Genomic DNA, 10669 nt, shown 5'->3' on the forward strand with positions numbered 1-10669 from the left:
CGATCCGGTCCCACTCCTGGATTTCGCGATTTTCGGGGCCCCCCCCCCCCGCCGAGAACGCACCCAATAGCGGGTGCTAAAATCGAGCCCTATGACTCCTAGTTCTAGACTTTCCAGCCAGGGGAAACAGTCTCTCAGCATCTAACCTGTCAAGCCCTCTAGGAATTTTATACATTTTAAAGTTTTTACGTAAAGGCTTCAGCCTTTCCCAAAAGCCTGAACATGGCATTGATATTTTTTGGCCAAAGCAATGATGCTGAGTTGAATTGGATCATGCTATGGGGGAAGAGAGAGAAGAGGATAGAGAGGGAGAGGAGCAGACAAATATTTCATACCTCATTCTTATTTTATTTCTTTTTTCAAAAAAAAGTTAAATTTTGAAAGTAAACTAAAGCTCTGAGAAAACAGATAAGAAGGGAGTGTGGGAGGGAGGAGGGAAACAGGTTAAGAATGAGGTGAAAAAAGTTACATTTTGAAGCCGCTTATTTATCTCACGTGCTGTCACCTACGAAACAGACAGGAGTGAGCATGAGAGATTTTCTTCATGTTAATAGATCAATTTTCAAAAATTGGTTGAATTTTAAAGCCAACTAATTATCTCACTTGATAACACTTATGAGGGAGGGAGAAAGAAGCCAAACAGACAATTTCTTTCCTCATTTTTTTTTAAAAGTTGAATTTTGAATGCATACAAAGCCTCTGAAGGAAAACAGGTAGAAAGCATGTATAAAAGGGGGATAAGGAGGGAAACAAGTTTAGGGTGAGAGGACTGCTGACTTCTCATCACCTGCTCTTGGGAAAGGAGCACTGAGGGCCACATTTTTCCCAGAACACGCGCTCCAAAATGCAGCCTTCATTTCCTGCCACATCATGCCATACCACCCGAAAGGAAAGAAGAAGCAGAAGCAGAAGAGGTCAAAGAAAGAAGCAAAAAGAGTTAAGGAAGGTGGAACAATAGAGGAGAGAAAGAAGGATAGAGGCATAAGACAGAAAAACAGTAATACGAAGACAGAGGAGTCAGGTAAAAGAGACCATATTCTCTGACTTACAGTGTAGAACACAACGGGAGATCAACTACCATTTGAAAATAAGGACAGAATATATCAGTGGTTATCAAATTATGTCTGCATGCCCTGGTCCAAATATCCCCCACCCGCTAACCCCGCTTCACATGAAAACTACATTTGGTCTCGACTCTACATGTGCAATACCATGGGAAAACTACTAATATTTTTTTTTCATATAAAAAAGTGGAAGTGGATATAGACTGCAATGGACACAAGGTTATGTTGACCTCGTAAAGTGCTGAGGATTAGTGCATCCTTGGAACCCTCTGACATCATTCTGTTTTGTGACACTTATCTTTTCCTTCATATATGTATAAACAATTACAAGATTATTTAAAGGTTGTAGTTACAGGTGTTTACCAATTTATAATTTACATGTATATATTCTGGTTTCCAATCAGTGTAAAAGCATCTACAAATAAAAATGCTGAATGTACTACAGTGAAGTCCTTTCACAATTAACATATTTACTGTCACAGTTTATAGCTTTAACACATGCATCCTTAATCAAGTCAATATCACAAGATCAAGAGACTGGTTCAGATGAAGGCAGCCCTTTGGTCCATATGATCTTACCAGCTCTACCACCATCTTTTTAATGTCTACATGAATAGCAGACAAAACCTCAGTTCGCTAGTTATCTCATCTGAAGGATGAGTTGTTGCTGTGCACAACGTATCGTGTAATAAAGGTATTACCAATGTACTATGAGAAGAATCAACTCGCCCACGATTGTCTTCCTGAGATGGACAACCATCTCTAGGTTTCTAAGCAGTTTCACACAAACGAATGAAAACAGATGCTTGTTTGGGCAAAGTCTGGTCAAATAATTAAAGTTTGGACAATTTTTAGGTAAGGTACATAGCTCCTTTTAAAAGTTAGTTTCTGCCTCATCAATCCATTTTTGATTTTTTTTTAAATGTTTCTCCTTCTCACCTGAAAATGCTGACTCCTTATTGGTTCCACAATTTTCAGCAACCCTCTGGTACCTCAGCCAAGTTACCATTCAAATGTGAATCCTGGGAATGAGTGTCAGCTGGCTATTCAATATGGATGGCCATCGCCGTTCAGCCTGGTCCTAACCTCAACAGACGTTCAAACACATTCATTTTCAACTGGGGTCACTAGATATATTAGGAGGGGCAGCCAGCCCTGTTTTTTCCCCTTCTCTTGTCTGGGGATTGTGAGGTCAAATGTATTGCCCCCATTGCTGCCTAGCTGAGATCAGCTAGCTCAACAGAGACCAGCGATCGCTCCCGTAACCTTCCAGTCTGTATGGCACTGTATCACATCAAGCTGCATATTTAGTGACTGAGCTATCAAGGGAGCTCTACTTCTGCGCACTCATAAAATTCACAATCAAAGATACTTACTGCTCCTGTGATAACCCAGTTCTTTCGGGCCACAAACTTGGAAGCCCTTACAGGCAGATCGCACACCTCGAATGTCTTCACTAATGTCTGAAAGAGTACACAAACAGTACAAAAATGTAAACTATTTATTCAAAATCCGCTTTCATTGTCAACTGTGATAATTCATTCACTTTAATACTCTATATACATGCTCATTTACCTACACTGTAGAAAACCCACACATCAGCCTGAGAAGTGAGAATACACAAGATGAGAACTAAATAAGTGGACCCATGGATAGAACTACTTATCTTTGAATATTCAAGTTATTAATATTCAAATTAGTTTAATTTGATCAGTTCTTGGGTTTATTGATTGATGTCAGGGCTGGGGAATGAAATATTTGTCCAGATTTTGTGCCCAGTTTCATCAGACATTCCCAGATCAGGAATTGCATATATTAACTGTCACATACAGGTATTTTAACACAAACTCAAAACAGCACCTGGTACTGCACTACTGAGATATTTCTATTTCCCACTGTTGCCTCTCTAAGGGATACTAAATTTTTTGACATGTGAACAGTTTTGTGGTGTTGGCATTTGCTCAGCAGGAACTGATTGAAAGTTTCACTTAGTGTCCATTAAGGAGAGGAGAATTTCACTATGAGCTGACTTCAATCTCAGAAGTAGAAGATTTGTAATCTATTTCACTGTACCACCACCACCCTGTATATTAATTTTACACAGACATCTGGCACAAAATGCAGTTGTAGGTGTTAATTATTCAGGGGTATTATATGCAAGAAAGTAATTTACGAATTATGATTCTACACAAGGTGATTTTTACTTCTAATATATTTGACCAGAATCAACTTGTATTTATATGGTGCCTTTAACGTAGTAAAACATCCCAAAGCACTTCACAGGAGCGTTATCAAATAAAATTTGACACCAAGCCACATAATGAAATATTAGGACAGACGAAGTAGGTTTTAAGGAGCGTCTTAAAGGAGGAGAGAGCGAGGTAGAGAGGCGGAGAAGTTTAGGGAGGGAATTTTAGAGCTTAGGTCCTAGGCAGCTGAAGGCACAGCCGCCAATGGTAGAGCAATTAAAATTGGGGATGCGCAAGAGGCAAGAATTGGAGGAACGCAGAGATCTTGGAGTGTTGTAGGAGGTTACAGAGATGTGGAAGGGTGAGGCCATAGAGGGATTTGAAAACATGGATGAGAATTTTAAAATCGAGGCATTGCCGGACCAGGAGCCAATGTAGTTCAGCAAGTGCAGAAGTGATGGGTCAACGGGACTTGATATGAGTTCGGATACAGGTAGCAGAGTTTTGGAGCTCAAGTATATGGAGGGTGGAAGATGGGAGGCCAGCCAGGAGAGCTTTGGAAGAATCAAGTCTGGAGGTAACAAAGGCATGGATGAGGGTTTCAGCAGCAGATAAGCTGAGGCAGGCGATGAGACGGGCGATGTTACGGAAGTGGAAGTAGGCAGTCTTGGTGATGGAGCAGAAACGTGATCGGAAGCTCACCTCCGGGTCAAATAGGATGCCAAGATTGCAGTTCAGCTTCAGACAGTGGCCAGGGAGAGGGATGGAGTCGGTGGCTAAGGAATGGATTTTGTGGTGGGACTGAAGACAATGGCTTTGGTCTTCCCATTATTTAGTTGGAAAAAATTTCTAATCGTCCAGATGTCGGGCAAGCAGTGTGACAAATCAGAGACAGTGGAGGGGTCGAGAGAGGTGGTGGTGAGTATATATATGGAACCTGACATTTTGTTTTCCGATGATGTCGCGAGGGGCAGCATATAGATGAGAAATAAGAGGGGGCCAAGGATAGATCCTTGAGGATGGGAGCGGGAAAAGAAGCCATTGCAGATGATTCTCTGGCTACGACCGGATAGATAAGAATGGAACCAAGCAAGGGTAGTCCCACCCAGCTAGACGACGGAGGAGAGGCGTTGGAGGAGGATGGTGTGGTCAATGGTGCCAAATGCTGCAGTCAGTTTGAGAAGGATGAGGTGGGATAATTTACCACAGTCACATAGGATGTCATTTACATAAAATTACACAGAATGTACAGCACAGAAACAGGCCATTTGGCCCAACAGGTCCATGCCAGTGTTTAAGCTCCACACGAGTCTCCTCCCTCCCTTCTTCATCTAACCCTATCATCACATCCTTCTATTCTTTTCTCCATCATGTGTTTAGCTAGCTTCCCCTTAAATGCATTTATGCTGGTCGCCTCAACTACTCCTTGTGATAGCGAGTTCCACATTCTAACCACTCTCTGGGGAAAGAAGTTTCTCCTGAATTCTCTATTGGATTTATTAGTAACTATCTTATATTTATGGTCCCGCAAGTGGAAACATCTTCTCCACATCTACCCTATCAAACCCTTTCAGAATACTAAAGATCTCTATCAGGTCACCCTTCAGTCTTCTCTTTTCTAGAGAAAACAGCCCCAGCCTGCTCAATCTTTCCTGATAGGTATAACCTCTCAGTTCTGGTATCATCCTAATAAATCGTTTTTGCGCCTTCTCCAGTGCTGCTATATCCTTGTTATAATATGGAAACCAGAACCGTTCACAGTACTCCAAGTTCTAACTTCTAACTGAAGTTCTGTACAAGTTTAACAAAACTTCTCTGCTTTACAATTCTATCCCTCTAGAAATGAACCCCAGTGCTGTGTTTGCTTTTTTAAAAAATGGTCTTATTAACTTGCGTCGCTACTTTCAATGATTTGTGTATCTGTATCCCCAGATCCCCCTGCTCCTCTACCCCATTTAGACTCTTATTTTCCAAGCAGTATTTGGCTCCCTTATTCTTCCTACCAAAATGTACAATCTCACTTAACTATATTAAAATTCATTTGTCAATTACATGCCCATTCTGCAAGTTTATTAATGTCTTCCTGTATTTTGTCATAGTCCTCCTCGGTATTAACTATACTCCCCAATTTGGTGTTGTGCGCAAATTTTGAAATTGTACTTCCATTTCCCGAGTCCAAATCATTTACGTAAATGTTGAACAGTGGCCCCAGCACCGATTTCTGTGGAACACCACTTCTCACCTTTTGCCAGTCTAAGTAACTATGCTTAACCTCTACTCTTTTTTTTCTGTTTTGTAGCCAGCTTGCTATCCATTCTGCTACTGGTCCCCAGACTCCACATGCTGACCGTAGTCATGAGTGTATTATGCGGTACTTTATCAAAGGCCTTTTGAAAATCCAAATATATTAGATTTACTGCATCACCCTTGTCCATCCTTTCTGTTACTTCTTCAAAGAATTCAGTAAGGCTGGTCAAGCATAACCTTCCCTTTTGAAATCCGTGCTGATTGTTCTTTATTCTGTTTTTGGTCTCTAGATGTTTTTCTATTATATCTTTGAGAAAGGATTCCATTATCTTTCCTACAACCAACGAAAAGCTAATTGGTCTGTAGTTCCCCGGACTGGTTCGACCTCCCTTTTTAAATATAGGAATCACATTAGCTTTCTGTCAGTCCCTTGGCACTATTCCCTTTTTTAATGAATTTTTATATATATATATGTGTAATATTGCCTCTGCTATCTCTTCCCTAACTTCTTTTAATATGCGTGGATGTAATCCATCTGGACCAGAGGTTTTATCCTCTCTAAGTTTGATTAGTTTATCAATTATCTCCCCCTTTTCTATCGTAAATGCCTTTATATCTTTTTTGATTTCTTCTTCTAATGTCATGCCCACCATGTTAGTCTCCCTGGTAAATACTGAGGCAAAGTAATTATTTAATATTTCTGCCATATTGCTGTCATTACCTGTCAGCTTATCTTGTGTATCCCTTAGTAGCCCTATCCAAATCCTGACTTTTCTTTTGTTATTTATGTGTTTATATTCTTTTTATATTCCTTGATAATTTAATTTTGTAGGTTCTCTGCCTTCCTAATTATTTTTTTTTAAAACTTCTTTCCTAACCTTTTCTTATTTTGTCATCCTTTCCTTTGTTGTCTGTACTTACTATATACCTTTTTATTTAGTTTCAATTTTGTCCTTATTTCTTCATTCATCCAAGGTGCATCATTACTGACTAGTTTGTTCTTACTTTTTAGTGGGATATATTTCTCCTGGACTCTATTGATCACAGTTTTAAATGTTTCCCACTGCTGTTCTATTTCTTTATCAATAAATTTTTCCGGTTTATTTTCCCTAGTTCTATTCTCATCCCATGAAAAATCAGCTTTTTTCCAATTTATTACTTTGGTCTTTGTCTTACTTATGTCCTTCTCAATCTTTATCTTAAACCTTATTATGTTATGATCGCTGTTGCCTAGATTTTCCCCGATGCTTCCTTCTCTTATCTGTTCTGGTTCATTTCCCATTATTAGATCCAACAGTGCTTCCTCTCTTATTGGGCTTTTTACACACTGGGTAAGAAAGGAGTCCTGCCCACATTGTAAAAACTCCATTCCCTGTATCCCTTTTACCTACCTCTTCTTGCCAGTTTATTTGGGGATAGAATAATAATCATGGGAGATTTTAACTATGTCCTTTACCCATTTCACATATTTTCTTACACATTTCTTCCTCTTTGCGATTTTGATTAGGGCCGTTTCAGTGCTATGCCAGGGGCAAAAACCTGATTGGAGGGATTCAAACATGGAGCTGTGGGAAAGATGGGCACGGGTTTGGAAGGCCACAATGTGTTCAAGGACTTGAGAGGAAAGGGAAGTTGGAGATGGGGCAGTAATCTGCCAGGACAGATGGGTCAAGAATGGGTTTTTTGAAGAGGGGGGTAATGACGGCAGTAGGATAAAGAGTCAGTACCCGAGGAGAGGGAACAGTTAACAATATCAGCTAACATGGGGGCCAGGAAGAGGAGTTGGGTATATTGAAAGTTCCATCACTAAATTAAAAATATTGGAAAATGTCACTAATATACAGTGCTTCTCACATAAAAGAAAGTCTCACATTGCTTCACAGGGGAAAGCTGGGCACTGTGCAGGAAAAGGAGGATATTTTTGCAGGGGAGAAAAGAAGAGAAAAAACAAATGGTTCTTATGAGTCTTTTTAGGAAAGTTTGAGGCAGAAAGAAGGAGTAAGGTGAAGCAATTTTAGATGAGAATCCTAGAGAACAGGGATGTAATGACTGAAATATTATACATTTTATTAAACACTTTAACAATTGTAACAATCACCAGAAATAGAAGAGGAAATAAACGCCCGTACTTGGGATTCATGGTTCCACACGCAGACGCTGCCATTGTAAAGACTGGCCAACATCCATGGCTCAGTCGGGTGCAAGTCTACACTTTTCACTCGGTCAGACCGAGCGGTCAGCTTCCGTTTGATGTCTAGTCTCAAAGGCTAGAAAACAAAATTTAAAAAAGCATTAATATTATGCCAAAGACCAGGAAATTTTTTGGAAAAAACACAAGGGATACGAATGCATCGAGCAGTAGCGCAATGGAATAGAAAATCAGGCGGAGTGTAAAAGTGGCTGCCGAATCGCTATTGCCTGTTTTGTCCTACCACCGAAGACAAATTTATACCCCAGTCTTTCTTATTCATCACAATTTTAACACTTCTTACTTTGTGAAAGATTATTTGTGCCTTAATTGCAAAGTTAAAGGCGCAGCATCACTTTGTTTTTAATAGAAGTACGTCCCAAAATGAAGCCAATTTGGAGGTAAAAGTATGCCCTTTAATTGTGGCAATTAATGAAAGCTGAAGTCTGTTGCATTTGTTTTACTTTAACAGCTGTGTGTTATCTTCACGAGCGTGACTGAACTCATAGCCTCCATTCTGACAGCAGCTTTTACACTGTATGAATGCACCAGATGGAGTATAAACAAGCCCAGCAGCCTTATATCACCAGCATCACAGTCCCATGAAAATATGGGTCTTCGATTCGGTCATTGGGTTAAGTGCTCTGAATTTAGCCTCTGTGGGCTCCGTAAAGAAAGATTTAGTAGACTAACCACAATGGGATGTTTGAGGTCATGAAAGGTGCTATATAAATAAAAAAATGTTCTTTCTCTCTCTTTATATAGAATTGTGGTAGCAGAGTGTTATCAGATAAGTTCAGAAAGTTTGATCAGCCTGAAGCTTGACATCGCAACAGCCACCAACACTCGTTGACCAGGCTCATTGTGAAGAGCCACTTAGGCAAGGTACCAGAGGGCACTGGCTTCCACTGAACCATAAGCAGTGTCACTATGTTCAAGAGAGGAGGAAACAAAGTAAAGCTATCAGCAGGAACAGTATTTCTATTGATACACTTGTTAAAACCTGCCATTAATCATTTAATCATTCTGCATATGAATGTTTCTGTAACTATTATAAATTCCCAATACATATCCATAATGACAAATGTGTAATATATTTGTGATCATTTAATTCCATGGTCACTGAAAATGATACTATCTTGCAATTTTAACATTCAACTCCTTACAACTTGCATCATAACTTTATCATAACTGCCTAATTCAGCCCGAGACAGTGGCCAGTGAGGGGGACGGAATCAGTATCAAGGGATGAGTTTTTGGCAGGGACCAAAGGTGAGGGTTTTGATGTTCCCTATGTTTAACTGGAGGAAATTGCAGCTCATCTAAGCCTGAATATCAGACAAGCAGTCTGACAGCACAGACAATGAAGGGTGGAGAGAGAGAGCTGGATGTTCTCAGTGTACATGTAGAAGCTGACTCCATGTTTTTGGATAACATCGCCAAGGGCCAGCATGTAGGTGAGGAAGAGAACGGGGCCAAGGACAGATCGTTGGCGGTGTCCAGTCGTAATGATTCGGGGGTAGGAAGAGAAACCATTGCTGGAGATGCACTGGCTACGATTTGATAAGTAAGAGTGGAACCAAGTGAGGACAGTCCCTCTGAGCTGGACAGCGGAGGAGAAGTGCTGGAGGCGGAGTTTCCAACAAAAACAGGATGCTAACTGCTTGCAAGTTTACATTCCAGACATGTCTATCAGCCAGTACGTTCACATCTTCATGAAGTAGCACACCAGACTGGTCAAATGGCACTAACAGCGTGCATCACTTGATTTACATAGAAGTCTTGCATCTAGTGCACACCCATTACACTTAATAAAATGCAAAATTATCTTTAAATAGACAAATCACTTCATAGTGACTTCTTCTCATGTGGAGCCAAAATTTACAGGCAGTTACAAGTACCTTGGTTATCTACTTAAGAGTTCACACAGAAAGTAGTTTAACAGGGGCCTTAAAGGGACATGTAAACAACACTGCCATATTCCAGACCTCTGACTACTCATGAGCAGGATGCTACCACCTGGCAATTCTACAGAAGATCCTCAAATACAAAATATGAGAAATGAAGCACTTATTCTCAGGGTTAATTTATATAACTCTTCAGCCTCATTCTTGAGTTAGAAAATATCTGAAACCTTTAAATTAGATTTGAACCCAGGAACTGGTAGCCATGGACTCTATGGTTAATGTCCAAGAGACTTAAACATCCAATAAGATCCGAATATCTTTGTTGCATCTAAAATAAAGCAAACATTACATACAAATCTCACCAAAAAAAACACTGTTCCTTGTTTAAATCAGACATTAAAGTGATGGTTAAGAACAAGAGGCCCTGCTGCACCTTCAGTGAGCTGCTGACAGGCTGCATTCTGCCTCTCCCTTCTTCACACATGAAGCCGGGCTCGGGCTCAGGCTCAGGCTCAGGCTCGGGCGGCCCTGTCCAGAAACCCGGCCTTCTTACATCGGGGAAGCTTTCGCAGCCGCTGCGCCGCTCGCAGTGCCTCTTGTCCCAGGCATTTTATGATGACAACACCGGGCCCCCAGCCCCTCCGCGCAGCTACGGGGAGCTGGACTCCAGCTCCCGGCCACTGGACACCCACTCTCCCGGTAAGGTCCCTGCCCCAGGTCGGTACCCACCATCTCCTCGACACCTCAACCGCTCCCTACTCCAAGGCCGGGCCGCACCGCTCGATCCTCTGACGTGGAGATTCTTCCTCGGCCACGAAACACGAGAATTCGGGAACATCGCGAGAGTAGCCGCGTCCGCCAGTCACAGCGCCCCCTCACGGCCAGCGAGAGAAGCGACTAAATAAAACCAATTGTAAACAATTTTACAAATCCAAGTTACAGTCCAGCAATTTTATTTTAAATTCACAAGCTTTCGGAGGCTACCTCCTTCCTCAGGTGAACGATGCGGAAATGAAGTCCTCGAAATGAAGTCGCATTTATAATTCACAGAACAATGCTGGTGATAACAGACAG

General features: G+C 41.1%; 1 protein-coding gene across 1 annotated transcript in view; it reads right to left on the minus strand.

Annotated features, from left to right (window-relative positions):
- The window catches only part of copb2 (COPI coat complex subunit beta 2), a 38443-nt gene extending 28012 nt beyond the window's left edge, over nucleotides 1–10431 (minus strand). The window contains exons 1-3 of the mRNA XM_067995439.1: nucleotides 10325–10431; nucleotides 7630–7767; nucleotides 2441–2527 (exon numbers count right to left, since the gene is read on the minus strand). Of these exons, the coding sequence (XP_067851540.1) occupies nucleotides 2441–2527; nucleotides 7630–7767; nucleotides 10325–10327 (228 nt within the window). The 5' untranslated portion in view covers nucleotides 10328–10431. The remainder of the gene's footprint in view (nucleotides 1–2440; nucleotides 2528–7629; nucleotides 7768–10324) is intronic.
- Between the last annotated feature and the right edge of the window lie 238 nt (nucleotides 10432–10669).

This window comes from Heptranchias perlo, chromosome 13 (genome assembly GCF_035084215.1).
Source record: "Heptranchias perlo isolate sHepPer1 chromosome 13, sHepPer1.hap1, whole genome shotgun sequence".
NCBI classification, from domain to species: domain Eukaryota; kingdom Metazoa; phylum Chordata; class Chondrichthyes; order Hexanchiformes; family Hexanchidae; genus Heptranchias; species Heptranchias perlo.